The sequence below is a fragment of the Heterobasidion irregulare genome (assembly GCF_000320585.1).
Source record: "Heterobasidion irregulare TC 32-1 unplaced genomic scaffold scaffold_05, whole genome shotgun sequence".
Lineage (NCBI taxonomy): Eukaryota > Fungi > Basidiomycota > Agaricomycetes > Russulales > Bondarzewiaceae > Heterobasidion > Heterobasidion irregulare.
In genome coordinates this window covers 1,808,632-1,835,883 of record NW_009258201.1, presented here as the reverse complement: position 1 = coordinate 1,835,883, position 27,252 = coordinate 1,808,632, and the positions used below count along the sequence as shown (strand labels likewise).

Here is a 27,252-nt window from a genome sequence, read left to right as displayed (position 1 = left end):
CTTCTAAACTATAAGTGCAGTAAACGATTGAGATGTGTCATCCTTGATTAAGACTTCTAGAAGCCTTGATCATGATCAGAACTCTACAGTCCTTAATATAACTAAGTATAGTAACTATATCAAATGTCTGTCCACATCAATAAGCATCAGGCACCAATCACAATTAACATTAGTAAGCCATATAAAGAAGAAAAGAAGGATGAGTCATAATATTATAAGTGTTTATGCATTAGCATGTAAATGGCAATCAATTTGAGTCGACAGTCCAAGTCTGAGTCATGTGCATAGTTTATGACCATGTCTCTAGTCATGTGCCTAAACTCTAGTCATGTGCCTAAATACATGTCAAGTTATAGTCCTAGTCATCAATGTCTAAGTCCAATGCAAAACTCCTGACCTTTCTCTCTGTCCACATGTGAAGCACATATTAGGACACAGTCCTAACATGTTTCTACACCCATATGTGAAACCTTTATCCACACTCCAAAAGACAGATGCTCCCCCCCCCCCCCCCCCCCCCCCCCCCCCCACTAGACATTATTGACAATGTTGAAGAATATAAAGTTAAGGAAATTATGGATTCAAAAATGCATTGAGGAAAGCTCAAGTATCTAGTATACTGGAAGGGGTACCCAATTGAGGAAAGAACTTGGGAACCTGTTGAAAATCTCTCAAACTCTCAAGAATATATTGATAAGTTCCACAAGAAACATCCCTCCACCCCTTAACATATTGATACTTCACAAATGTTATGAACTGCTCATTTAATAACCTTAAGAGTGGAAGGTTCTTCCCTAGGTCACTTGACAAGGAAGAATGGATGAAGGTCTTGACAATACTTGTAGCACAGGAGAAGATAATATTGTAGATAGAGGATAGTGAGAAGACTATCCTAAGATGAGGAGTATTGTTTAAAGACAATACTGAACAAAAAGAATAAACTAAATATCCTTAGCCTATTCAATAGGCCTCTTATACTACTTTGGGAAGGGTGTGAGAATACTCATAAGTATCCTCTAGATATTCTGTAAGTTGCCACTCTCTCACAGCTACTACTCTTGGTTCTATGCTTGTCTCCTTCTAACAAGGAGGACAAGGGGCTTCATTCCCTGTGAGTTTGTATATATAAGCCCATGTCAGCCATCCATGATATAACCTGTAATACTTGACCAGTGACAGCGGTGTTCACTGGGAGTAGATGACTAAGGATATTACCTATACCTTTAAGTATGCCTCATGCTATGAGGCTACCTAGTATTTGTGATAATTGTTATCAGTATAGACCACCGCAAGGGCCTAATAAGCACAATTATAACAACAAATATGTTTTTATAAGACTATACCTGACAATATTCCTTGACAGCCACTGCTCTTTGACTGGATAGATGGCAAGCTAAAAGGACTTAAAGAGGGATTGTGGACAATTCCCTTAAAGGTAGGGTAATATTATGACTTGCTCACAAATTCATATTTTTCTTTTTTCTTTTACCTAATCATAGTGTCATGTGCTGGCCACTCATATGTCTTACTTATATAATACTTTCCTATGTTCTATATTTAGGCACACTCTCTTAAGTAGTGACCTGATATATGTCCACTTATCTTTAATCTACATAGTTTGTGCACAGGGTAAATAATATATATAGAGTGATGTAGTAGGCAATATCATCTGGAAAACCACCCCTTTGTATCAAGCTCTAATTAGTTCTATTTATGCATAATTAAGAACAATTAGGATTAGACATTTTTAGCTTACCCCCCCTCTAAACCTGTTCTAATTAGACATAATTTTCCTAAATTAGGAATTATTAGGATTGATTATAACTTGAAATTTCGGAAAAATCATAATAAATCAAGCATCAGTGTTTTCATAGCTTTTTTATAGAGTCATGTCTATTAGAGCACTAGTTCAATACCTAAACACAGAATATACCTTATAACAAACTTGCCTTCTGCCAGAGTTGAACCAACAACCTCATGTATGTAAGCACCCGGGACAGATGCTCTAGCCATTAAGCCACAAGGTCTAATATATAAACTCAGTAATCTAAATAAGTAGACATAATATAGGCAACCTCAACATCTCTGATTTTATTTAACATTTATCTTTCCTCTATCTTATAAATAAATAGGTCAATAAATACCCAAAAAGTCAGGTCTTTCAGGATTTAGTTTAAACTCCAGCTAAGAAGATAATAAACCAATGGAAAATCAATAATACACTTTATATAGGATAAAAACAAATTATGGCACTTATACAATTTGGACTGAGAATGTGTAAAACTATGATTGAGTGTAATATTCAATGGGACTCTACTATTATAGACAATGCTACCTGAATTTGCAAATTTGATCAAAAACATGATTATGAATAATCAAGATCTAATAAGAGAGAGGGGTTTTCCAAATAGCCACTAGTGAGGTAGAGGGTAGGGACAAGAGTATATGTATGGCATGCCTATATATAAATAAGCACAAGATTGTTGGAGGTGATCTTAATATGCTTAATGCACATATCTCCTATATGGCAGGCAAATATATCATTCTGGCACCACATACCAATATGACTGTCTTTTCCACAGCCCAATAGCTAGAGGAAAACACCAAGTTTGAGCATCTTCTGTATAACAAGGCAATAAACAATATAAATAGTGCTAAAAATTGTAATATCAATAGTGATGATGATTGTGTGCTGCACAAGACAGTATTAGCCACTATACTAATAGACAAGGTCTATAAGGCTGCATATAGCATATCCCTAAGCCCAACCCACATATTGTGTCCTATAATGACTAGTAGCAGGCATTGGCTAACAATGACAACTTTCATGATCTTATGTGCAAGGACAAGGTACTAAGGTCTTCATAGCCTCTTGTGGCAGCTGCCAAGCTGCTAACAAAGTGGCTGGGGGCATCAATGCACATTTCTCTCTTTCTATATCCTTTATAAAAGCAGCTGGAAAGTCAGCAAAAGAGCTACAAGATAATGGTATAGGCATATATGAAGGAGAGTAATGTGCTAAAATAGTATAGAATGTGCCACATCTTTATCTTCTCACTGATAGTAGTACTTACTATTTCCTACTTATAATTAAAGACTTCTTAGTATAGAATTAGTGCTAATATCATAAAATTAGAAACCAATCCAATGCTCACAATGTGTTGCTCCTAATTAGGAAATTAGACACTTTTAGATGTTATTAACACTTTTAGATATTTTTAGACACTATTAGATATAATCTGGAGCTAATACAAGGGGGTGTTTTTCTAGATGATATCCCCAGCTTCAAGCTAGTTTCATCTCTAACCCTCTAAGTTCCACCACACCCTTAGAATAGTAGAGAAAGTGCCTGACAACAGAAGGTTGTCATTAACAACTTTGAAATGTAGAAGTTTGGAACCCATGATACAGTTTCATTTGTGTTGTGTCCAAGAATAAGAACAATGTGTGGCTTGATGCATATTATTTATATGCCTTGCTCAAGTCACTCACCCTTCTTTTCCCCATTTGGGTTGCGATCAACTCAATTCTATAGGACTAGAACAAGCCAAATATAAACACATGCAATCAACCTCAAGGCCTTAATTCTAGACCAATAAGTGAGTAGCAGAAATGCCCACTCCTCCACAATCTCAGTAAGTTCTGAGTATCTCAATTTTAAACTATCAGGCCTGTTCATTAGTCCCTGCTTCTGCTGCTGACCTTAAAGTGGCTGTCTCACCATGCTACCGCCATTCCATCTTGCCTGCTATGTCTAATCACTTTCTCTGAGTCTTAGCCAGTTCATTCTTGCTTATCTTGCAATAAGATCTGATTAAAGAGAATGTGGTTTTTTTTGAGTGGATACAGCTGTACGCTGTAGTCTGGATCTATATGAAACCTGTTAGGGTTTGGTCATGATTACACTGTAGGGTAGAATAGTGTCACTACTGAGATGTTCACCTAGCAGTCTGAATTGCACTCCTAGCTATAAAAGCTTTTCTCTCTAGATTGGAAACCTTTGTCCCCTTCATCCATCTCACTTTGTTGTCACAGACTTGGAGCTTCTTTTCTTGCTCAATGACTTACCTCCATTGGTCTCAAATCTTCTGTCTTTCCCTATATCTCACTGGACTCAGATCATGATGTTCTCATCTTTTATCCTGCCATTGAGCTCCATGGTCACTACTAGCATTATTCTCTTCTTGTGCCCTACCACCTTTACCATATCTAGTTTAAACTCCAAGCAGGATGTCTAAGCTCCAAAGCTTATCAGCCTTATAGCTAGTGATGTCTTAGTCAGTGGCTCCAACTACACTATCAAATCGTATGTGCATCTGGTTTAGTTCATCTCATACATTGGTGATGTGATCCACTCATAGAGACACTTCTAACCCTCTTAAGCAGGTTACTAACTATGGAGGAATAATATATCTTAGACACCTATCTTACAACAGCAAAAATTTGGACATTAGCAAGTTATATACTTTGTATATGCTGGTCTAAGCTTATCATCTTACATTCCAATCATAGAACACTCTCTTGCTCAAGGATTTGATCTAAGGGACAGCAGTGCCAAGATTATTGTCCCTAACATTCTCCTAGCTAGCAATTATATTGTAGTTTGTAAGTGATTTTTTTTCTTGCATAAAACTCTTTTGATGGCATTTTGACCTTAGTATTGGGCAACTTGGGAAATACAAGCCCTACCTTCATGATTAAATAATGTGCCAAAGAAATTTCTGTTCTATAGCATCTGGAAAATCACTCTCTTATATTACACTCTACTTAGTTCTATTTATGCATAATGAAGAATGATTAGGATTAGAGATTATTTGCTTACCCCCCCCCCCCCCCCAAACCTGTTCTAATTAGATATAATTTTCCTAAATTAGGAATTATTAGGATTGATTATAACTTGAGATTTCGGAAAAAAAGTAATAAATCAAGCATCATAGTTCTCATAAACTTCTCATAGAGTCATTTTTACTAGAGCACTAGTTGAATACCTAAACACAGAATATACCTTATAACAAACTTGTCTTTTGCCAAAGTTGAACCAACAACCTCATATATACAAGCACCTAGAACAAATGCTCTAAGCCACTAAGCCACAAGGTCTAATATATTAGCTTAGTAATCTAAATAAGTAGACATAATATAGGCAATCTCAACATCTCTGATTTTATTCAACATCTATCTTTCCTCTATCTAATAAATAGATGAGTCAATAAATACCCAAAAAGTCAGGCCTTTTAGGATTTAGTTTAAACACTAGCTAAGAAGATAATAAACCAATGGAAATTAAATAATACACTTTATATAGGGTAAAAACAAATTATGGCACGTACACAATTTGGATTTAGAATGTGTAAAACTATGATTAAGTGTAATATTCAATGGGACTCTACTAGTATAGACAATGCTACCTTAATTTGCAAATTTGATCAAAAACATGATTATCAATAATTATCAATAATTTAGATCCAATAAGAAAGAGGGTTTTTCCAAATGGCCACTAGTGAGGTAGAGGATGGGAACAAGGGTATATGTATAGCATGCCTATGTATATATAAGCACAAGATTGTTAGAGATAATCTTAATATGCTTGGTGCACATATTTCCTACATGGCAGTCTTTTCCATAGCCCAATAGCTAGAGAAAAATACCAAGTTTGAGCATCTTCTGTATAATAAGGCAATAAACAATGTGGATGGTGCTGAAAATTGTAATATCAATGGTAATGATAATTGTGTGCTACATAAGACAGTATTGACCACTACACTAATAGACAAGGTCTACAAGGCTGCATGTAGCACATCCCTAAGCCCAACCTGTATGTTGTGTCTTGTAATGACCAGTAGCAGGCATTGGCTGACAATAACAACTTCAATAATTTTGTATGCAAGGCTAAGGTACCAAGGTCTTCACAGCCTCTTGTGGCAGCTGCCAAGCTGCCAACAAAGTGGCTGGGGGCATTAATGCACATTTCTCTCTTTCTATGTCCCTTGTAAAGGCAACTAGAAAGTCAGCAAAAGAGCTACAAGATAATGGCATAGGTATATATAATAGAGAGTAATGTGCTGAAACAGTATAGAATGTGCCACATCTTTACCTTCTCACTGATAGAGCAGTAGTACTTACTATTTCCTACTGCTAATTAAAGACTTCTTGGTATAAAATTAGTGCTAATATCATGAAATTAGAAACTAATCCAATGCTCACAATATATTGCTCCTAATTAGGAAATTAAACACTTTTAGATGCTATTAACACTTTTAGATACTTTTAGACACTATTAGATATAATCCAGAGCTAATACAAGGGGGTGGTTTTCCAGATGTAATTCAGTTCAAGAACTTTTAATAAGGTCTTTTTTTTTACATAATGTATATTGGTTGTGGTTGTATTCCATTGTGCATGGATACTGGATCACTGTATTATACTGTATAGGCATCTTTGATCAGGTGTCTTATATTCTCAACCAAACACTTATCAAATCTATCTATACATTGCATGCTAGTACATTGATGCATGCAGCTTTTAAGGACAATTCTTGAGTTTAGTAGACATTTTCTACTTGGTAGTGATGACATGGATACATGCCCATGCAGTACCACCTGCCAACCTCTGCCAACTCCAAAAATATTGGATAGATCTGCCTGAATCTACAGCTCTAAACATCTCGTAAATTAATTAAACCCAATTCTCCGCTGGCAGAGAATATCATATCGGCTAAGCGTCGCAAACACTAGACTTGCCTAAATGGGAGGACGGATCGCAGACTAGCAGGGTGCTTCTAATTGGCGCCAACTCCACTCTCGCGTGGCTGAAGCGACTAAGGGCCAATTTTGGCTACGCTGTAGAGAGACCTCAGAAGCGCATGGTGCCTCAGTTGCGAGGCTCTGAAAGCCTGAAGCCTTGCACACCAGGAAGTGCTTCAAAGGCTCACAAACGGCCACCGTTGGCGGATCTGGTGGAATCGCGGTTCGAGGGTTCGTACATTGTGATCCTCCTTGGATGGCGTCACCGCAGTCCCCCGAATAGGCGAGCATTCTGATATCATGTTCGTGTCATGCTTGATTGTCCCCGGTTGCCACCCTTTCTAACCTGCTCCATTCATTCTCCGTGCCAACCTATATAAGTGTGAACGTCCGCCGTTCATTTTCTTATTCTCCTCCTTCTTTCCCCCTCCTTCCTCACTCCCATCCGCCATCCTCGATACCCTCACTTCACCCGAGATCATCCGACCGTAGCCATGAAGTTCTTCACCACCTTCGTTTCAGCCATCGTCCTCACCGCCTCGGCCGTCACCGCGACTCCCATTGTAAAGGTCGCCAACCTTGCTTCCTCTGGTCCTAAGGGTCCAGCAACCCTCATCGTCTACAGTCCCCACGTCACAGCCCCCACCGCAGGCCAGATTTGGACGACGGGTTCAAACCAAACCGTCACATGGGATACCTCCGATATCCCCGATGAGAAGCAGGATTCTCCTGGAATGCTCCTCCTCGGTTACTTGGAAAACGGGAGTGAAAATCTGGACATCAGTATGTGTTTTGTATCATTCGCTTCTTCCGTGACTGAGTTGTGAGTATTGCAGACACGCCTCTCGCTGTGAACTTCCCCCTCAGCGGAGGAAATGTCACCTTCACGGTCCCCGTGGTGGACACCCGGACCGACTATGTTGTAGTTTGTAAGTGATGTTCATATCTGGGTGTCGTACATAGAGCGTCAGCTAATGTTGGCACCAGTGTTCGGTGATTCTGGCAATACTTCTCCCCAGTTCACCATCTTTAAAGCTTGAGTGCGCGGGCTCAGGGGACGATACCATATGACGAACTGTTGAGGGCAAAGGATTCCAAATCTTGAATCCTTCACTCTGACGGACATTGACTAGTGACTCCTCACGGACTTTGACGCACTACTTTGTGTGCAGCTTGCTTACTTTCAGTACTACCCTCGCCCATGCATACGCAATAGCACTTACTGTACTGCATTGTGCCACTATGCCCATCGGCTTTCTTGATACCCACAATATTGTGTGAGCTAAATTCGACTGAATTAGAACTGGTTATCAGTAGGCACTATTGTCCAATAAGCGTCAGAAATTCAGATTCGAAATCCTCGGCTCGGAAAGGCTTGACTCGCTGACCACCGTCCGCCAGTTCGAACTCTTGGATTGTGGTGTAAAAGCAGCCTTTCTGTGCACGCTGAGATAAAGACTCGGTTGAGGAATATGACTGTAGTCCAAAATCAAGATATATTATTGCAGGTTCAAAGAGTCTTCTTAGAGTTGGGTTGTGCCGATCTTAACGTGTCAGCAATGTGGCGATACGAATCGTGCAGCAACCAGAACGGGATGACCACCCAACTAGAAAAGAAGTGCGTCAATAGGAGGGTAACAAACAACAAACAAGATTTTAACTGACATCGTGTTCATAAACTATGATGGACAGAAGGTATCAGTCAAAGCATGAAAGTGTTGCAGTATGCGCAAGTTTGATACATACAACAAGGTATACCCATAGGAAGAGAGGATTTGATGTATCCAAGTTCGGGCTGCCGGTAAGCCATTCTGGGCAAAACGTCATCCACCTAGGTAAGCATTCAAGATATCAGGCGACCCATCGCAAGAACATGGCGGAGAACACTCACCCGCCATACAACTCTGCGGTACTCAACACAACTATCCAATAATGCCTGGCCGGGTCTTGCCTGGCGATCTGGTATACAATATAACAGGCAAGCGGGCCCGCACCAAGGACAGTAAGAATCTCGAGGGACACCACAGTTTCGTCCGAGAAACCCCATCGGAAGTCGGCCGCAGCATATTCTCTCCCTATACCAGTACCGCATCAAGGACGGGTCATAGAGAGGTGAAGAGGCATGGGAAGGAGACACTGCGAGGAACTTACACATTTCAGCAAACATCCCAGTGCTGGTGTTCACCTGCCTTCCGAACATCGAAAGCCATAAGAAACTTCCTTCGAAAATGAAGTGAATGAGCGCATCAAAGATCTGTGGTTCTGCATTAGTGTTGTAACGTGACGATATACAACGTGTCGCGAGGCGTCGCATGCCAATTGCATGTAGAGCACGTACAAGCCAGATGAATGCAAACCGATCTTGCCATCGAATTGTCTTGGGCAAAAACGTACGCGAGGCCGTGTATGCAATCAGGCCGAGAGAGGCTACGCCAAGAAGGGAAAATAGGGACGTTTGGGTGAAGATGGACGGCGCGGGGGTAGCTTCGAGCATTTTCGGGCTCTGGCTAGGAGTGACACTGCGCAGAGTGGATAGTATGGAATGGAACGACGTCGGTGCTTTCGTGGGATGAATTCATGAAAGGCAATTCACGTTGTAATTGAATAGGCTCCGAGCCAATAGCACTCCACCTTCGAACCTCACGCCAGGATGGAACTCTTCCGTAGCGTACAGTAACTCGTACAGTACGATGATGACCAACATACAAAAGACAAGACTCTACATTTATCATACAAGACTGTCCAAGATACCGACTGTCGATATTCAACTCATGTTCTAGAATAAGTATCGCCATCATGCCATAGATGCAGAGCAAAAGCAGGAAAACAAGAACCACAAAACTCGAACATGGACCAAAATTCAAAAAAGGATCATGCTCCAGGCCACTCAACAACATACTGCGCATGTACTGTCTGTTCCAAGTCATCGTCGTCTTCAAATTTGAGTTTATATGCCGGGATTTCACCTTTGGCCTGAAACTGAGCCAAACATGAATATGTGAACCACGAGAAGTGAACGAGAAAGCATGAAACATAATTGACTCACGCGTGCCCCGATGACTTCTGCCCTGTAGAAACAGCTTGTGTCCGGATACAGGGCCATCACCGTTGACCCGACCGGGAATTCTCGATATGCATTGAGGTGTGCCGCATTACTTGGTGAAGCTTCGAGATCGGGGAGAGGTATGATGGCTCGGAGAGTTGTGTTGTAGCACCTTGTAGAAACGGTCAAACAAAACTCCAGTGCCACGTGTAGCATGCTCTCATGTACGCACTGTCCGGGTTGTCCATCGTCCTGTGGCTCAATATCTTGAACTTCGTATCTGCTTCAAACATCAGCATTTGAAGCTATAGCGCGAAGATGGCAATAGCGCAAACCTATTCTTATCTTGATTGATGCACCTCGTGACTCTCGCGAGGATCCACGTAGTGTCGTCGGAGTCACCATTCGCGACGTCATTTTTTGCGGGTGGGTGGAAGGCGACGACCCTGCCAACTTGCAATGGCAATTGTGCATTCAAAGCTTCTCTCCGGGCTTTAGGCTCACGAGAGAAGGGAATGGTAGATTGAGGGCCCACGGATCCTCGCGTTTGTACAGGGATGGACGCTCCACGAGTACTTGATGCTATCGCTGGTGTTGGTGGCGTTGATGTCGGTGGCGGAGAATGGATGCGAGGGCGCTTGTATCTCTTTTCTATAGCATTGAATAGAAAATATATTTGAGCGCCGTGATATTGATGATTCAATCAAGAGAGGTTTTCACCTGGGGGTGTAGATTCTGACGCCTTTCGCAGAGCAATCAAGACGCCGATCTGCTCTACAGCGTCATCCATAGCCCTATTAAGAAGTATCAAGACCTTCCAAACGACCCTCCAAATGGCATCTGTAGATTTGAACACCTACTTGATTTCGCGTTCTGAATTTGTTTTGATTTCACTAAGACCAGAAGACAGCTTCTTATAGACTGTCTTGACGCTATCCATGCCTTCGGCAGGCAGCGTCTCGTCATTTGGCCATGCGAGGATAAGTCGATTGACCCTCCCAACAGCATCCTGCGCAGACGAGGCCATACATAGATTGGACAGCACAGACAGTGACTTTGCAGCGTGAGACCAGCACTCAAGTTCTGTAAGACAAGGTAGAAAAGATCAGGATTACATTTTCCAGGGATGTCTGAGTAGCATCCAATGAGTCGGAATCTGTCCTACCTTCGTTAGTTGCTGGCCGTTTCGAATGGCCGCGCCTCCTTTCCATTGTGGAGCTGATAATCAAGATGTTTTCCAACGAGGACAGACGTTTGGCTTGGTCAAAGACAACGCCGTGTCCTGTTCCTTTGTAGATTCAGTCGCCGAAAGGTCGTGATGGTTCGAACGCTCAAGAGCTTCTGAGGAATACGTCTACCTGCAATCGGAGATCGTCCAATTACAAATCGAGGACTCCAGGACCGATCGTGCCACACAGTTGGCCACCATGAGTACCCCAGACACGCCACGTTTCCTTGTCCGCCCAACTCGCCGTTCATCGTGCACAGAATTGCAATCGCGAGGGAAGCATACCGATCTCGCTCATGGCCCTCTCGCCATCAGCACCATCAGGGTCGAGCGCCGAGGCACCTAATTCTCTTTGTTCGTGGATCACCATCATCGCTACTAGAAGACCTCCAACTCCCCGTCGGAAATCCCTTATGCTCTATGACGTCGCGTGCTGAGCCCGAGAACCGAATGCTGTCCTGCATGAGTTGGATAACGGCACATCTTTCTCGTCTTGCCTTCCCATACCGAGGTGACTGGAGCTTCACCGACTCTAACTTTGCTCCTATGTTTTGGCAATAAGTACATTCACTGAGTTTCTCGCGGCACTTTCCGCCTCATTGAGTGCCTTTCCGCCTCGTTCGAATCAGTAAACGATCGCGCCGCAATAGATACATGAGGTGAGTGCTTGAGGAGTTAGATGCCCCGCTCCTTCGATATAATTTTCCCATGTGGGGGGGTAGTCGATGCTTTGTATATCGTGCCTTACCCCATTTGGACAAGTTTGGTATCCAGTCACGCTTCCCGATTTGGGCGACTTTTGGGTGCTGGCTGCCTCGGGATGACCTTGAGGATAGCAAACTACTACAGAAACTCAAACTCCTCCAAGGCTGGGGCCGACTCATTCTTGAGCATGGTGGGGAGCGTTGTGTCCTTCGCGACACGCATACGAGCTGCATCATCGGCCCAGTCGGGAGCTCGGAAGACCCAAGCATGCCGTGTCCTCGAGCTGGTCCGAGCTTGTTTCTTTGTCTCGTCGACAATTTCCCCCGATTTTCCGTTTATATCCTCCTTTCGCCACCCGTGCCTAAGGGAACAAAAGCCAGAGGGCTTTGAAATCGCCACGGACACATCCGAGACACCGTCCGCACAACCATCCATCGCGAGAGAAAGGGCATGTCTTTGGGTATAAAAACGAGGAGACATGGCCTTCTCCTCGTCCAGCAGTGCCGCAGTCTTACAACATGTCTTCCTCCGCTTCCTCCACTTCTTACCACTCCGTGCTCGATCCCCCCATCCCCGAAGATGATCTTCATGAGTTCTCTTGGCTCGTACAAGACCACAAGGGCTATGATTTCACGTTTGAATATGAAGAGAAGGAGGCCCCGAAGACTATCGAGCCCTTTCGGCTTACCATGCCATACGACGACTCCCCCCCTTCGTCCCTCTCCACTATGAACGAGGACGGTGGCAATTCCGACATCGAGTACTCGGAAAGCGACAGCGACGCGGAAGAGGATCCCTTCTGGTACACGCACGAAGAACTGTACCGTGTGGTGGGTGGCCATGCCTATCCAATCTCCGTGCTCGAGGATGCGTACGTCGGAAGCCCTATCTCGCTTGCCTTCTATCTATTAACTCGCCCTCGATATACAGCCCTCGATCGGGAATGAATTTGTCCCAGCTACCGACAGAAGAACCCGATACCACCTCCTTAATATTCTCTGGCCAGACCAGCTCCTCACGTTCGGCCCGCAAGAAGTCTCGCCTCCCCCCCAAGCTCGACGTCCCCTCTGACGACGAGGACGAAAGCAAGGGTAGTTCCTCGGACGAAGAGTACATCCCCTCCCCCCGTCTCAACTCGCGCAAGCGCATCGTCGGCCGGTCCACGGTCTCGCGTTCCTCCTCTTCCTCTCCAGACTCCTCCTCCAAACGCCCACGCTCGGCTCCCCTTCCCCGCGATCCGCGGGTCTCGCGTCGCGAGGCCCGCCCGCGGAATGCCCAAGTCGACCCGTCGACTCCCATCTTCCCGGACGCGTCCAAACGTTCGTCGTTCAAGTGCCCTCATTGCAGCTGGGTACAATCGAACGGGCGCATGCCCGACCTGAAGCGTCACATTCTGACGCACAAGGGGGGGCAGTGGGTCTGCCGTGGTGTGCCCATGGAGCATGCGGACGACTATGGAGTCTCGTCGGAGTGCACTCCGATTGCTTATGGAGAGGCGGAGAGACTGTTCGTCGGCGGGTGCAGCAAAAGGTTCAGCCGGCGCGACGCGCTCAAGCGCCATCTGGACAACGCGAATATCACTTGCAAAGGTGATATTCACGCGATGTTGGACTGGGACTGCTGATGGGGCTGTGCCCCTTGAGCCTCCTTTCTCGTACACAACTTGCATAGATCGTTTAGTCTCTCGCTCCACAGGTTATTTCTGCTTCTGTTCTCTTTTCAAGCCTTCCCCCGTCTTCGCATTGCTCTATTAGCTTGTACCGATACCTCAGGTACTGACCCCGTCTCGTGTATTCCCGACTATAACGGCTTTCGCTATATTTTTTCTGTCCTACGATTTGCTCTCCCCATCCAACGCACCTACCCACACGTCTATCTCTGTAATACCTCGGATCTGTATCGCTATCAAACTGTTCGTTGTCTCTGATCACCGCCTTGTTCCGAGGCATGTTCTAGTGGAATATTCCCTCAGAGAAGACGTGCACAGCGAGGCGCACAAAGCATAGGCTGGCGCACAAAGCACGACGAGAAGCACACGCGCAGATGTCGCGTGCAAACGTGTTCGGCTAAGCTGTCATACGACTACAAAGCAAAGAAACGAGGGGCCGCCCTGTCAAGAAGCGCTTCGGAGCTGCAGTTGACGTTGTCCATATTAGGCGGACAAAAGCGGTCCCTGCACGCGCCCTTCACGCTCCTTCACGACTGTCGCTCACGGATCCTGCCTGGAGGCGGTACGATGGCATCAAGATGGGACCAAATCGGCGGTATCGACATATAACGCGGCGTCGAGTCTAATTGGACGATGAAGGCCGATTTCACGCGGCCTCATCATGCAGAAGGACGTATTCTCGGGTAGATTGCCCGAACTTCAGCACTGCAATGTCGACATCCGCGCAGAACAAAGCGGAAGTGAGCATCAGGTGTCCAGCACGGCTCGGAGAGAAAGGGCGCACCGTCGCTCGCTTGGAGCTCGTAGAACCTAGTGGTCGGTATCGTTTCATCGTTGACATGCGTTCCGTTCGTGGACTCGAGGTCGATGACGAAAGGCCTTAGAACGAGCCATCAGCACAGGTGCGTGCGGGAAGCGGAACAGGACACCGCGCACTTTACGACTCCCTTTGAAACGCCGAATTCGTCCTTTGATTGCACATACCGGACTTCACGCAACGTTCGCATGAGCGGGCCGAAGGGGGGACGCGAGGGGGGGAAGGGCTTACACTGTATCACGGCGTGCTGTTTCGAGCAAGAAGGGTGGTCGATCGTGATGTCCGCCACCGCCTTGTCTCTTCCAATGAGGTACGCACTCTGTCGGTGTATATGGAGGAGGTCTGTACATCCCAATCGCGCGATATTCGATCATTTCCGCCGCCGGAGCTGGGATTAGCAAACTGACAGCGGGGGGGGGGGCATCGGAGCCAGAACGCACCGACTTGTTCGCTTCCCTTGAACACATACAGCCTCCATCCGACAACGGGCCTCCGCGCCTCCGGCGGCTCGTTGTACTTCAACAACGTCGAGGTACCGTCCGTTTTCTTGACAGTGTTCGTGGCAGCGGCCAGCAGCCCTGACGCGCCAAAGTTCGGCTTCGCCTTGTCCTTTTCCTTTTCCTTTTCTTTGTCTTCTGGCACCGCCGAGCGCGAATGGGACCGCGAGCGCGGGCGCGACGAGTGCGGACGCGAGGGCCGTGGGGAGGCAGATCGTCGGTGCGTCGAGGGACCGCCGCGCCCGTTCCGTTCACTCGAGCCCTCGCGCGCGCGCCTCTCCGATGGGCGGTCGTCTCTGCTTCGAGAATAATGGCCACGTCCGTTGTCGTCGTCGCGGTCCCGGTGGTCGCGATACCTGTCTCCGCCCCGCCTCTCCCTGAAGCTCTCCGCCTCCGCGCCCCTGCCTCTGCCTCTGTCTCTATCAGCGCGCCCATATGGCCTGGACTCTTTATCTCTGTGATCTCTGCTATATTCTCGGTCGTCGTTCCTGCGTCCTCGGTAGCCTCGGCTGCCAGAGGCTTGTCTGTCTTCAGGTAGGCTGGGAGAGGCGGAGCGTCGTGGTGGCATGGCGGACGGATGAGACAGTACTAATTGAACGCTGCGAAATCCAAGTGAGCGACCTTACACAGGAGATAGTCGGTATGTGAGGCTCCAATACGCGGGGTGACAGTGTAGCTTTACAAGCAAGTCAGTGACTTGGCCAACGCAACTCGCCACAACATCATATTGCCCGAACATGGGTTAGGGTTATGGGTGTAAAGCTTGGGTCCGATATCCGAAATCCTTTAGCTATTACATCTGCAACAAGTGACTCGATTCAAGAACCAACAATACGATCCATGAACACATATAGACCAAGAAATCATAGGTATTCGTCATATAACGCCCGTAGTATCCAGCACTCATAAAATCGGTCGAGCGAGTCAAAAAAACACACAGCAACAGGAATCTAGTCCACTGTCCTATCCACGATCGAAACCCGACAGCTGTCCGAAGACCTGTATCGTCATCGCACGTACGTCTCGGTGCCTTTGTCGTATATCGCGCGCGGCGCATACTTCAGCGCAACGTCCTCCATGCGCACCTTCACGCTCTCGTGGAACTTGGGCTGCGGGGGCGTGTATCGGCCGCGGCCAAGATGGATGCTGTACGACAAAACCAAAAGAGCACATACGAAGCCGGTCAGCCGACGGTGCATGGAGACGGGCCAGAAACCGCACCCACCTCCAGAAGGTGATCCATTTGCCAGCCACGTCCTGATACGAGTATTTCGTGGGCAGTATCTCGAGGATCCACCACAAGGGCTGCTTCTTCAGCTCGTCGTCCATCGGCTGCACGGCGTCCGCGAGCTCCCTCGTGGCCACCCAGCTGCTGACAGAGTCCGCCCTCTTCATGCCCTTGCCGTTCTGCCCGTTGCCGCCGTTGCTGCCGTTCTCGACGCTGTCTTTCCCGTTCGCGCTCACAGGTGAGGCCGCGCCCGGGGCGGGCGACGACGGCTTCGACGTCTGCTTCTTGAACGCTTCCGTGGCCGTCAGCGGGATGTTCCAGCGCGTCAGTGCGGCCTCTTCAAACGTGATCCCGCACTGCGCGAGCATCACCTCGCGGACCATCCACCGCAGGGGGATATCCGCCAGCGCGTACTCCGTCGCATCAGTCACCGCACCGCCGCCCACATCTAGTATCCGAAAACACAACAGCCACGAGGGACCAATAATAAGCAAGCCTCCCCACGGACGCATCTCCAAGGAAAAGGGCGAAACGAGCGCCATCACGCACCGCTATGACATCCGCTGAACCACACCTCGCATACATCCGTCGTCCACCCGGGCGAGCGCGTGCCGCTCCCGTTCGATCCAGTATCGACATCGTGACCGTCACCGTACCCCATCGCCTCCTCGAACTTGCGGTTCTTCTCCTGCCAGCTCCGGCGGATTTTCATCCTGAGAGCGGAGAGCGTAGGGTGCTGCGACGAGTCGACCGTGGCGAGGCCGCTCGGCGTCATCTCGGGACGGTGATATAGATTCGGACGGAACTTGGCGCGGTGCTAGAGGGCGCGCACGGGGATGTCAGTCAGATAGAACAAGTCTACAGAAATAGATGATACTGAACGAACGAACCTCATCGAGAGAGAGCGCGTGCCTGAACGTCCGGATCGCGTTGTTGGTCGAGACAAAAGGTAGACTCTTCGTCATGACTATCCCGACGCTCGCCACGGTGTCCCTGCAGCGTCAATCTCAATTCAGTTTCCAAAATTATTGCGCACACTACGGAAGAACAATATCCCCACCAGACGCCCACGAACTCGATCGGCACGTCGCGGCAGAACGTGGTCTTGAAGCCCGCAGCGAGAGTCAGGTCGGTCGACTTGCTCGACGCGTAGAGCCTGTACGCGAACGGGACCTGCTCTTCATTGTCCCTCGGAAGGAGGCCCACCTGTGTGTGTGTGCGCGCGGCCGTTCAGCACCAGTTCACCTGCCATTCCCAAAATAGACTCAAGATCCGCGTCTATGGGATGTACGTACCTTGTAGAGCATCCCAGCAAGCGCACGGGCGGTGTATGCGCCACGAGAGAAGCCTGATCAGACCCAAAGGAGAGCACGTTCGTCAGAGGAAGGTAGCGGGGAGATAGGGACGGAACTTGGAGGTTACCGAACAAGCAGACTTTGTCCCCGGTGTTCCAGTTCTGCATGAGGAACTTGTACCCGTCCATGACGTGGGCCGGGAGGTACCAGGCGACGGCCTCGTCCAGGATCTTTGCGCCCCATTGGAAGAGGGGCGAGACGACGCCCGGCTGGAAGTACGTGCCCACACCGGCCTGGATGTATGCGCACCGAAAAACGCACGTTGCTCCGTGAGCGGCGACGCGCTGCCTGCCGAGACGCGGCGCGCGGGCGCACCTGGTAATAGCACATCTGCTGGTCGATGTTGTCTTTCTTGAGCAGCGAGAATAGCTTGACGACGTTCGTGTTCTGCGCGCAGTCACACACGCCGCATCAGTGCCCCTTCCTGGAATAGGATACGCGTGGCCGTACGGACATTGGCGTCGTACTCGTTGGATGTGCCGTCGAAGCAGAGCACGAGGGTGCGCGGTGGTCTCATCACGAGGGGCGTTAGCGGTAGAGTCAAGAAGGGATCAGGGAAAGCGGGGGGACTGGTCGATGGACCGGCGACCGCAGAGATGCCCGCCATTTATAGGCTGGCGAGAAATCGAGCGCACGGGGATGCAAGGATCCGGGCTGGCACTGGAAAGCTGCGAGGGAGGTCTCGGGCTTCCAATCTCGGACGCACGCACGCACTGTCGCGTCGGTGTTTCGATCAGGAATGGCAGTTTGCTCGCCCCGGACGCAGGGGGGCTGAGTGTGACCAGGTTGCTTGCTAGCGAGAGAGAGGGGGGGAAAGGTTCCTGAGCGATGGAGACCGCCGTGGGCGGCACTGGGGTGGATGATGGCGATACGACGGTGAATTATGATGGGGATGGGGACGTGTCGACGGTGCTGCCAGACGAGCTATGCACTGGTGCGTGTGATGGGGGGCGATCGGGCGCAGACATCGCAGCATGGAATGATATATATACCCTTCGCACGGGCTGGACGGTAACATCAGCAGCCGAGCACACACGACGAGAGGTGTCCGTTGAATGCAGGAGCACTGCGATCTTCGGCCGTGGGGAACAAACACGCTCACCTTCGACGCGCCGGATGGAACGTTCTCAAGCCTGCATTGGGCCATCGCATCACCCGTCACACCACGTGCCGCCCCGTCCTATCACAGGACCCGCTTCCGCTTCTGAGAGGCGCTAAACTGGCGCCGTTCCTGGCTTCTTCCATTCAGGCATTCCAACCCATCCGCCGCCCAGATAGACACTAGGCACGGTGCAGCAGCGCTGTGAAGCATCCAAGCATGAACGATCGACGGCACCCCAGAGCGGAAGCCAACCCACTTGCCTGGTCCTCAAAAATAGACTGAACATTCCCAACGATCCACCGACTTCAGATTGGAAGAGCAGAACATCACAGACACCGAACAACAGCACGCCTCGCAGCGAACACCCGTGATCATCAGAAATTCGTTCGTTATCTTTGTAGTCGTCGCCGTCATCATCATCATCATCATCATCATGCATTCTTTCTATAACAATACATACATCGCGCTTTCATATCATTTCGCCCCCAGCCCAGCCCGAGGCGCACGGCAGAGACAACCAAAAATCGAGACAGAACAACCAGTCGAGGGAGGTCGGGTCGGGTCGGAGCAGGTCGAGGCCTAAGACGGCACACAGGTGGGAAGGTGGGATAGTAAAAGATGGCGGGGCAGGGCAGGGGCTCACTGTCAACAGTTTTAGATGTGTATGTGCGTGGAAATGACTTGTGCATGAGGTGATGGAGATATGTCCGTGCGCGAGCGCCCGCGCGCCTGAGGCAGAGGGTATCAGAAGCGACGATCGAACTCCCCTTGGGTTGTAGGGGGCTTGGTCAGACTGGAGGCAGTCAACACGGCTCAAAACGTGCTCGCCCACGCTTCGAGGTCGAATGTCGACATCTTGGCGCTCACTATCCACTCATGTTGCTGCCAAAGAAGAGACGAATGAGAACGCGAATGATCAACAAGGCGCGAAAGTATTTGAAAAAAGCCCGTTCCACAGCGCCACCGACAGCGAGGTGCTGCAGAAGCGCGGGGCGAGGAAGAGAGGTACGCACCAGCAGATCCTTCGGCGTCTGCCGCATGTCCGGGTCCTTCAACAGACACCCGTCGACGAACGCCTCCGCCACCTTCGGGAAGCGGCCCTCGGGGGTCAGCTTCGGCGCCGGCTCATTGACGATGTGCTGCAGCAGCTCGAGGATGCTCATCGTCATCCCGCCGCCCTGCAAGCTCACGCCCTTGCTCTTCCGCTTGTTCCGCTTTGCCTCTTTGCTGTCGAGCCCCTTGCGCATCGGCTTGGACTTGCCGCGCGGCGGGGGCAGCCCGAGCGACATGGGCCGTGAGGGTGAGAGCGTGCCTTCAAAGTCGGACAGGTCAGAATCGTCATCCGAGGACGAGTCGGAGAACGGGAATCGCCCGAGCGCGAGCTCGATCAGTGAGATCCCGAGCGACCACACGTCCGACTTGACGGTGTACTGCGCGCCCTGTATCCGCTCCGGCTGCGCGCCATAAATAGCCAACGTCAGCAAAAAACGGGTAGACAATCGAGCGTGAGGAGAGGCTAGAGGACGCACACTCATGTACGTCGATGTCCCCACGAATGTGTCCGCGATCGAGTTGATGAGCTCGCCAGACACACCAAAGTCACAGATCTTGATCTGACCTTTCGAGTTGAACAGTATATTCGACGGCTTGATATCTATACGCGATGGATATGAGCTTTAGATGATCCTGAGAAATGTCGAGAAACGGACCACGATGGATGATACGGTGCACATCGTACAGGTACGTGAGGCCCTCGAGCACGGCGAGAGCGACCTTGGCGACCACCTCGACGTCGATGGCGCCAATTTGTTTGTATATGCCGTCAAGCGAACCCTTGTCCATGAACTCCATGCAGATGCAGATGTTGGGGTCGGAGAGGAACGCGCCGTAGAAGGAGATGATGTACTCGGAGTGACAGTCGTGCATGATCTGCAGCTCGCGCAGGATTTGCTTCCGCACAGACGGCTTAGCGTCGATGAGCACAATCTGCGCCACCCGATCGCGTGGGCCATTTGGGCGGAAGAGAGCGCAGTCGACAGGACGGATGAGTTAGTTTAGGCGCACATAATGCGATTTAGTCAGCACCGACAAGAGACAAGACAGGACGGGACGGGACGATATGGGGGGATGATCGCACCTTCTTCGCCATGATGGTATGTGTGGGGACGTGCTCAACCTTCTTCACGCTGCCGCCGTTGCCCTGGCCGAGCTCCTTCAGATCCTTCAGGTCCTCATCGCGCAGATCGTACTTTGTTTCCGCGTTCATGTCGAGGTTGGCGAGCGTGTTGGAGAGGGTGGTGTGATAAGTCGTGCGTTGGGCCGATGCGGGGGCCGATGTGGGGCCGTTCGTGACGGAGAGTAGGCCATTGTCGTCGGCGCCGTGGGCGGTGGAGGAGTCGTTCTTGGTGGAAGATTTGAGGGCCATGGGAGGAGGGCGCTTCTTGCCCCCCGCTGCGGGTGCCAGGCGCGTGGGGACGGGCTGGGGCTGGGGCTGGGGCTCCGGAGGGGGTTGCGCGACATCGAGCTGGAGGGCTTTGAAGTTGCGTTTCTTGCGGATGGGGGTAGCCATGGGGTGCAAGGGGCACAAAGGGAGATCGACGCGATGTGGCGAGGCAGAAGCGGGGACGCGAGGAGGAGAGGAACGGGAACGGTGTGAGTGAGGGAGTGGGAGGGAGGGAAGGATGGGCTTGGGAGAACGAGCGGTTGCTGCGTCGGCGAGCACGGTCGCGGGCGAGCGTCTCATCCGCCACGCTGCCAGTAATACCGAGCTTGGTCCTTAGGTAAGCGAGTCTCGACCCTTTGTTCGTCTGCACGAAGCGCACCAATAAGCGCACTCTCTATCTTTTCCCCCGTCCCTGATGTACTTGCTGCGCTCATTATCGCGCCTTTCAGCATTGCCGGCTATTCTTGGCCCATGGCGACAATGGGATTCCAGCGCTCCTTTTCTGCGAGTGGTTCATTGATACGACCCGGTCTCCGACCGTCCCAACCCGTCGTCTGCCGTCTAACTACTGTCGGACGTACGCATCAATAGCACTGCACCCGACTTGCGACCATCATTTGACGATGTCATTCCATCTAATAGTTCACCCAGCGTTTCTCACCCCAGTAGTCTTCTGCGTCCATGGGCGTGCACGAGAACGGATTGGAAGCCCCTGTACGAGTCCCGGTTTAACGATCTGCATTCCAGGGGGGTCACCCCAGAGCCCTCCACCATTGACAGGGGCTCATGACGCCTCCTGCGGCTGAGCAAAGTGGCTTGATTGCTCCGCGAACGATGTCATCATCGTCTAGAAAAGCCAGGGCCGGAAGCATCGCGCACGATCATTCTGTCACGGCCTGTCCTGTCAAGTAACATGTAGAGCGCTGCATGCGACTCCCGGGGTTTCGCAGGTGTCTTGAAGACCCCGCCAAGCAAACTCCTCTCTGCGTCTCAATCCCATTGGGTTTGCCTCTGCGCAGAGTCCTCGAAAAGATCGCGATCCAGAATTTCGGGCTCAGGTCTTCAGGCTCCGTGTGTATCAATCACAGCTTCGTTAGACCCCTCTCGTCGAGTCTCACGTCCACAGCTTCGCTTAGTCCGGCGCGCCTTGCCTGCGCTGTGCTCTGCACGTGAACGGAGATGTGATCTATCTTGTCCTCTCTGTTTATGTCTCTGATGAGTATCAAGCATGTATTTATGTCCGATTACGTGGCGATATAGGCGTCATGCACCTTTTCTCGGGTTGTCAGAAGTTTACAGCGGTCACAGATGACTCGACCAACTTGCAACTATAGGCCTTGGAAAACGTATCAGGCCTGTATAAACCAACCCTCTGGTTACCGTCCAATAATATGCCTGGCGTGCGCATCAACGCAAACGCTCCACCCCAAATCCGCGCCCCAGCCTCACGCGGGTGTGTTGTTGCCTCTCATTGGCCCCCTCTCCTCTGGCATTATCTATTGCTCAGCGCGTATTCCCGATCCTGCTCGTGATGCATGATGGACGGCGAGCTCTTACCTGCGCATGCAGGGCCTGTGATATACCCGTTTGCCTCCCGCTACCCATATCATCGCCGCACGTCGATGTAGGTTCGTCCTCCACCTGTATTTAAGCGCATGCGGCACGGGATCATCTAGCAGCCTTTCATGGGGGCTCTTCCTCGCCCTGATTCTCCCTACTCTATTCCGCCATTACGGGCTCGCGCACCCCCTGCGATGCCTGTCCATAGCCATCCCTGCGAGTCTTCTGCCGGCGCTCCGTTCTTCAAGCCCCGGCTGACAGAAAGACGCGTGCATGGCCCGGCGAGGAGAAATGCGGAGGGCAGGGAGTGGGCGAGAAGCTGAATTTGGTGGAATTTGGTCGTCGCGAATACGGTCCAGGGTTTTGCATATTTTGTGCCCATCGTGTGGCTGCCGAGTACGTATGGCTGTAGAGTACGTTCGCGCTTCGCATACAAACTATAATCATGAAGGGCACCGTTGAACCATGTTGCAGCGTGCGCATCGGCGCTTAACGCGTCCTCCTCGAGCTCTTCGCTCGCGCTCGCGTTCCTGAATGGTATGCGAATTTCTGGCAAGTCGCTCAATGGCGTATCTCATTGGTCTGTTCACATCTGTTTTCAGGTGCTTCGGTAGTCGACCGACTCCTGATGGGCACCCTCTCGGACCACGTCTCGCCTTGGCCTCTAGGGCTGATGGCCCTCGCGGCGACATCTCTCTCTACTTTCGTTCTCTAGGGAGTCGCGGGACACATCGTCGCCGGCTGGATGGTGTCCGGAGCCACGTATGGCATTCTGGCGGGCGGGTGGATCAGTTTATGGACCGGCTTTGTGCGGCTGATCCCAAGTAACTCCTTCATACATACACAGATGCGGTGTGAGTCGATGCCGATGCCGATGTTGTTGTATCGCCCTCAAGGGGCGACCCGACGCTGTCCATGGCGCTCTTCGGCTTCCTGATGCTCTCGCGCCGGATTGGCAGCGTTCTCTCGGCCCCTATTATGAATGCCCTATCCGCGGCCATCGACGGCGTGGATGTCGGCCATCTGCGCCTCAAGACAGGGTTCGAGGTCCTGGGCGGCTGGTTCGAGCAGGTGATCGTGTATGTCGGGGCTTGCTTTGCGGGCGCAGCGCTGGTGTAGCTAGTGGGTAAGGGAGCAGAGCGCGTGGTGTCAAGCGGAGGGTGAGGCTGTCTTGAGGCTATCGAGACGCATAGTGTACTCACGCTTGCGACTAGCTGCGAGATTATTATAGGTCTGTGACCATGGTGCATAGAATACGGTCTCGGTAATCAGTCGATATCAATATCATAACTTCGTTTTGAGGTACTCGTGTCTGACTGGACGCATGGAGTTTTCCTCTGAAGCGATCCTTCAATACAAGGACTACAATCTTGTGCTACGAACAAGCCCAACGCGTGCCAACACGCTCGCGCCCTGGTCATGTGACACAAGCTTTCAGTCACGCCGCGTCGCGCTCAACTCATTCTCGGGAAGTTGCCCACCAAACGTTCTTCGATTTGGGAGGATCACAACTTCCTCTAGAACCCTACAAACCCTCCACTGCTCAAGTAATCTGTTTATATCTGCTTCGATGGGTTCCGAGTCCGTGCGTGCTCAAGTGAGCGCCAAATGGCAAGATGCATTTGCCCGCCTGAACCGTGAAGCGCCTGGTATTGCAGGTCTGATGTCGTTCAGTGAGGTATGAGCAGCTTGTATCACGCGGGACTTGTAGAAATAATAGTCTGAGCTGTCTCCCAGGCGTGGAAGACTTCGACGGACTTCTTATACCCGAGGAAACTAGGTGATCCGCCTAAGGATTTCAGTAAGCATTTGAAGCACTTCTACGTCCACCTATAGGAACCAGAAACGAGCGCACATTCATAAGCACTCCTCTTTCTCTGATTACGCAGGCTCTCTGGAGGTCAGAGGTGCCTTCGATGTGTTGATGCAATGTCGCATGCTACCTGTGTTGCTCGAGAATTTTATCGGTATGCGCCAGTCTGATCAGGTTCGGCTAGCGTGCTGAATTTCTTTGCAGAGGATGTGCGGAGGCGAAAGTATCTTATCACTGAAGATGTTGCGAAGTTCATGGAACAATATGAGGTATGAGCCACATACCTTTCGTGCTCGGCTTCAGTGTGTGAATGTTGGATGTGACTCGTGGCAGACGACTGGGGATCCCAGGGTCATCGCTCAGCTTGTGTTCCGACTCGCAGAATGGCACAAGGCATGGGCGCCAGGTGGAGAGTGAGTGTATTCTCTCTCATTCGTGCCTCAACCAGCCTCCTTAGTCCACCAGACTAGGTCACACCATCACTTCTACCTACGTTGTCCACTTCCAGACCCACATCTTCTCCGCTTTGCCTCCAACCTTTGCTGGGGGGTTCAAGAAGCTCATAGCTGCCACTCTTGAAGCTACGACCGACCCTTTGTCGTCAATGGCGCCTTATTATCAGGATCCGAAGCTTTGGGCGGCGTTCGAGATGCTGGGGCTCGTCGATCGCTACGAGTCTCTGATCGCCAGTGTTTGTTATGAACATATCGAGAATCATGTTCGGAGCACATGTCAAGGTCGATGGGACGAGCCCATGTTGACCATTCTTAGAGATTGGATGGCGGACAAGGTTGTGCCCTGGATGCTACTTCCATACGCAAGAGGTGCAAGAAATGGTGCGGTTCTTGTCCTTTACTCTACCAACTAAGAGCTAAACTTGACGTACTTGTCTAGCGGAGGAGGCGCGAACAATGCTTCAAGGAGTTGGTTCTCGTTTCGACTTCCACGTCTGCAAGACCCTCTGTGACCTTCGGTAAGTGAGTGAGCACAGAATGCAATCTGCTGTCGACTCATGCGTTGCTGACCATAAAGGACCAAGGAAATATTTGATATAATAATCGATTATCCAGAATCAACGCCGGCCCTCCATGATTTGAAGGTCTGCATTTCCCTGAGTATCTGTTCTCCCAAAGCCGTCGATACGACTTTTTTTTTCTTTTGGCGAACATAGGAATGCCTCGCGCGAGTTGACCAGCGAACCGAATTGGTCCAATCCCTTCGTAAGGCGTAAGTCATGAACGGCATGGTGATTTTCTTCTTCTCAATCATCCCCATCCTTCTACAGAAATAAAAAACGGCTTTTGCATCCAGGGGCAGACACAAAGGACATTCTCACACAATACGTCTCAATCATCCGATGTTTGCGCATCGTCGACCCTCCAGGGGTACTTCTCTTCAAAGTAGCTGATCCTATCCGACGGTACCTGAGGTACCAGTTTTTTCTGAATACTGCAGGTATTGAGGTTACTGATGCTGATCTCAGAGAGAAACCTGACACCATCCGATGTATTGTCGCAAGTCTTGTAGGCGACGGAGAAAGCGGCGATTCGTTGGTCGACGACAACGATCCGATTCAACCATTGCAGGGCGTCCAGGTTGATGATTATTTGGATCCCAGCTGGGAGCCTGAACCCATGGATGCAGGGCCTGGTGAGTGGACTACTGTGTTTGAATAAACTCTAGCTGTGTTCACACGAAATCTGACTCATCTATCAGATTTCCGAACGAACAAACCGAGCGACGTGATTAGCACTCTTGTCAGCATTTATGACTCCAAGGACCTCTTTGTGAAAGAGCTGCAGGTACTCCTAGCTCAGCGTCTACTGGCTATCACAGACGGTAACTTTGAGAAAGAGGTGGCCACTTATTTTCAACTCTCCTATTTTTCACATCTAAAGTACTTGGACCGTCAGCGTCGTAACATCGAGATCTTGAAAATTCGCTTCGGAGAGGGCCCGCTGCAGGTATGTGAGGTCATGTTGAAAGACATGACCGATTCGCGTCGAATAGACCAGCACGTCCAGTCTCAAAAGAGCGTATGTCAATCTTTATCCACGCCTTGGGGATAATCATTTCACTGAATTTCTAAATTCCTTTCTGCCAGTCCATCATGCATCCGACCATAATATCCCGCCACTTCTGGCCACCATTACAGTCGAGCACATTCGACATGCCAGGGCAGTTCCGAGAGTAAGGCCCAAAAACACTTATCCCTCCATGCTTCGTAATAAATAATACGCTGACCCTTTTTGCGCACCAAGGATTCAAAGCTCATATGCAAGCGAGTACATAACCTTCAAGCCGGATAAGAAGCTGCGCTGGCTCCCGCATCTCGGCTCGGTCCATCTGGATATCGAGTTGCAAGATAGAACCGTGACCGCGGACGTGCCGCCTCTGGAAGCGGCCTTCATCGAGATGTTCTCGGAAAAGGGTATATTGACGGGCGCTGCTTGGTTCTTTCCCTGTTACATAGACCGATCACTCACGCACTGCTCTACTCGCAGATGTATGGACGGTTGACGAATTAATATTACGCGTTGGCCCTGTCGACCGGACGTCAGCGCTCAAGGCTCTCCTGGCTTGGGTGGACCGTGGCGTGCTGAAAGAAGACAAGGACGACACATTCAAGCTTTTGGAAGAGGTCGACGCATCGCAGCCAGAACCTCACATACGACCATCTGGAACGCGGGCACAGAACGAGGAGCTGCTGCCGGTGTTGTCGGTGCAGCAACAACAGGCAGAACAGATGAAAGTCTTTTGGAGGGTTCGTTTCCCCCACTCTTCAACCTCTCGAGCTCGTCGTTGAAAGCCGTATTCTGACTTCGCTTTGTTTTAGTTCATCGAGGGCATGCTCACAAATCTGGGGTCTCTCCCACTCGACAGAATACAAAACATGCTCAAGTTCGCGCCTGGCTACGATCGGAGGATTGATCAGCTGGCTGCATTCATGGATGCGGCGCAGCGAGAGGGGCTCGTTGTCACCACGAAAGAAGGGCTCTGGAAGTTAAATCGCTAAATTTCAGCACATACAGATATTGACATCGTCTCT

General features: G+C 50.0%; 11 protein-coding genes across 11 annotated transcripts; 6 read left to right on the top strand and 5 right to left on the bottom strand.

Annotated features, from left to right (window-relative positions):
- Positions 1-7,237: 7,237 nt before the first annotated feature.
- On the top strand, positions 7,238-7,783 carry HETIRDRAFT_451625 (uncharacterized protein; the record flags this gene model as incomplete). Its single annotated transcript, XM_009548256.1, has 3 exons — positions 7,238-7,526; positions 7,580-7,672; positions 7,731-7,783. 3 exons carry the CDS (start codon positions 7,238-7,240, stop codon positions 7,781-7,783), a joined length of 435 nt encoding a protein of 144 aa, XP_009546551.1.
- Positions 7,784-8,253: 470 nt separating this feature from the next.
- HETIRDRAFT_318957 (uncharacterized protein) lies at positions 8,254-9,237 on the bottom strand (the record flags this gene model as incomplete). Its single annotated transcript, XM_009548255.1, has 6 exons — positions 8,254-8,350; positions 8,409-8,422; positions 8,490-8,574; positions 8,635-8,818; positions 8,895-8,997; positions 9,082-9,237. The coding sequence occupies 6 exons, from the start codon at positions 9,235-9,237 to the stop codon at positions 8,254-8,256; spliced, it is 639 nt and encodes a 212-aa protein (XP_009546550.1).
- Positions 9,238-9,377: 140 nt separating this feature from the next.
- Positions 9,378-11,028, bottom strand: HETIRDRAFT_384414 (uncharacterized protein). The gene is made up of 7 exons (XM_009548254.1): positions 10,952-11,028; positions 10,647-10,869; positions 10,507-10,580; positions 10,122-10,437; positions 10,019-10,066; positions 9,790-9,958; positions 9,378-9,722 (listed from the first exon to the last, which is right to left on the bottom strand). Exons 1-7 carry the CDS (start codon positions 10,995-10,997, stop codon positions 9,615-9,617), a joined length of 984 nt encoding a protein of 327 aa, XP_009546549.1. The 5' UTR covers positions 10,998-11,028; the 3' UTR covers positions 9,378-9,614.
- A 1,111-nt stretch (positions 11,029-12,139) lies between these two features.
- On the top strand, positions 12,140-13,678 carry HETIRDRAFT_147768 (uncharacterized protein). The gene is made up of 2 exons (XM_009548253.1): positions 12,140-12,590; positions 12,650-13,678. Exons 1-2 carry the CDS (start codon positions 12,238-12,240, stop codon positions 13,341-13,343), a joined length of 1,047 nt encoding a protein of 348 aa, XP_009546548.1. The 5' UTR covers positions 12,140-12,237; the 3' UTR covers positions 13,344-13,678.
- Positions 13,679-13,766: 88 nt separating this feature from the next.
- HETIRDRAFT_384409 (uncharacterized protein) lies at positions 13,767-15,276 on the bottom strand. Its single transcript, XM_009548252.1, has 5 exons — positions 14,646-15,276; positions 14,437-14,547; positions 14,325-14,376; positions 14,173-14,267; positions 13,767-14,093 (listed from the first exon to the last, which is right to left on the bottom strand). Exons 1-5 carry the CDS (start codon positions 15,268-15,270, stop codon positions 14,035-14,037), a joined length of 942 nt encoding a protein of 313 aa, XP_009546547.1. The 5' UTR covers positions 15,271-15,276; the 3' UTR covers positions 13,767-14,034.
- A 120-nt stretch (positions 15,277-15,396) lies between these two features.
- On the bottom strand, positions 15,397-17,802 carry HETIRDRAFT_434304 (uncharacterized protein; the record flags this gene model as incomplete). Its single annotated transcript, XM_009548250.1, has 9 exons — positions 15,397-15,848; positions 15,928-16,378; positions 16,480-16,747; positions 16,821-16,923; positions 16,991-17,136; positions 17,226-17,278; positions 17,353-17,518; positions 17,601-17,672; positions 17,740-17,802. 9 exons carry the CDS (start codon positions 17,800-17,802, stop codon positions 15,710-15,712), a joined length of 1,461 nt encoding a protein of 486 aa, XP_009546545.1. The 3' UTR covers positions 15,397-15,709.
- On the top strand, positions 15,453-15,611 carry HETIRDRAFT_316985 (uncharacterized protein; the record flags this gene model as incomplete). Its single annotated transcript, XM_009548251.1, has 1 exon — positions 15,453-15,611. The coding sequence occupies one exon, from the start codon at positions 15,453-15,455 to the stop codon at positions 15,609-15,611; it is 159 nt and encodes a 52-aa protein (XP_009546546.1).
- Positions 17,803-17,973: 171 nt separating the features above from the next.
- Positions 17,974-18,973, top strand: HETIRDRAFT_409648 (uncharacterized protein). The gene is made up of 4 exons (XM_009548249.1): positions 17,974-18,289; positions 18,388-18,586; positions 18,644-18,780; positions 18,848-18,973. The coding sequence occupies exons 1-2, from the start codon at positions 18,114-18,116 to the stop codon at positions 18,491-18,493; spliced, it is 282 nt and encodes a 93-aa protein (XP_009546544.1). The 5' UTR covers positions 17,974-18,113; the 3' UTR covers positions 18,494-18,586; positions 18,644-18,780; positions 18,848-18,973.
- A 227-nt stretch (positions 18,974-19,200) lies between these two features.
- On the bottom strand, positions 19,201-20,956 carry HETIRDRAFT_417969 (uncharacterized protein; the record flags this gene model as incomplete). Its single annotated transcript, XM_009548248.1, has 5 exons — positions 19,201-19,269; positions 19,401-19,841; positions 19,917-20,041; positions 20,097-20,373; positions 20,525-20,956. The coding sequence occupies 5 exons, from the start codon at positions 20,954-20,956 to the stop codon at positions 19,201-19,203; spliced, it is 1,344 nt and encodes a 447-aa protein (XP_009546543.1).
- Positions 20,957-22,368: 1,412 nt separating this feature from the next.
- Positions 22,369-23,509, top strand: HETIRDRAFT_451620 (uncharacterized protein; the record flags this gene model as incomplete). Its single annotated transcript, XM_009548247.1, has 6 exons — positions 22,369-22,454; positions 22,507-22,628; positions 22,865-22,927; positions 22,993-23,039; positions 23,106-23,181; positions 23,250-23,509. The coding sequence occupies 6 exons, from the start codon at positions 22,369-22,371 to the stop codon at positions 23,507-23,509; spliced, it is 654 nt and encodes a 217-aa protein (XP_009546542.1).
- A 451-nt stretch (positions 23,510-23,960) lies between these two features.
- On the top strand, positions 23,961-27,219 carry HETIRDRAFT_451619 (uncharacterized protein; the record flags this gene model as incomplete). The annotated part of the gene is made up of 17 exons (XM_009548246.1): positions 23,961-24,068; positions 24,128-24,191; positions 24,280-24,357; positions 24,408-24,472; positions 24,537-24,616; positions 24,669-25,039; positions 25,098-25,176; positions 25,236-25,302; positions 25,375-25,430; positions 25,489-25,632; positions 25,687-25,853; positions 25,920-26,059; positions 26,117-26,239; positions 26,308-26,393; positions 26,465-26,634; positions 26,708-26,967; positions 27,040-27,219. The coding sequence occupies 17 exons, from the start codon at positions 23,961-23,963 to the stop codon at positions 27,217-27,219; spliced, it is 2,238 nt and encodes a 745-aa protein (XP_009546541.1).
- Between the last annotated feature and the right edge of the window lie 33 nt (positions 27,220-27,252).

Bases quoted from the DNA above. Each gene is read 5' to 3' on its own strand.
- HETIRDRAFT_384414 (XM_009548254.1), bottom strand. From the start codon at position 10,997: ATGGAAAGGAGGCGCGGCCATTCGAAACGGCCAGCAACTAACGAAG. The intron at 10,438-10,506 runs GTGAAAACCTCT...TCAATGCTATAG, and splicing joins GTCAGAATCTACACCCCCAG to AAAAGAGATACAAGCGCCCT. The intron at 9,959-10,018 runs GTGCGTACATGA...CGTTTCTACAAG, and splicing joins GACGATGGACAACCCGGACA to GTGCTACAACACAACTCTCC.
- HETIRDRAFT_147768 (XM_009548253.1), top strand. From the start codon at position 12,238: ATGTCTTCCTCCGCTTCCTCCACTTCTTACCACTCCGTGCTCGATCCC. The intron at 12,591-12,649 runs GTACGTCGGAAG...CTCGATATACAG, and splicing joins ATCTCCGTGCTCGAGGATGC to CCCTCGATCGGGAATGAATT.
- HETIRDRAFT_384409 (XM_009548252.1), bottom strand. From the start codon at position 15,270: ATGCCACCACGACGCTCCGCCTCTCCCAGCCTACCTGAAGACAGACAA. The intron at 14,377-14,436 runs GTAAGCCCTTCC...CGTTGCGTGAAG, and splicing joins ACAGCACGCCGTGATACAGT to TCCGGTATGTGCAATCAAAG. The intron at 14,268-14,324 runs GTGCGCGGTGTC...GCTCGTTCTAAG, and splicing joins GTTTCAAAGGGAGTCGTAAA to GCCTTTCGTCATCGACCTCG.
- HETIRDRAFT_409648 (XM_009548249.1), top strand. From the start codon at position 18,114: ATGGAGACCGCCGTGGGCGGCACTGGGGTGGATGATGGCGATACGACG. The intron at 18,290-18,387 runs CTGGACGGTAAC...AAACACGCTCAC, and splicing joins ATATATACCCTTCGCACGGG to CTTCGACGCGCCGGATGGAA.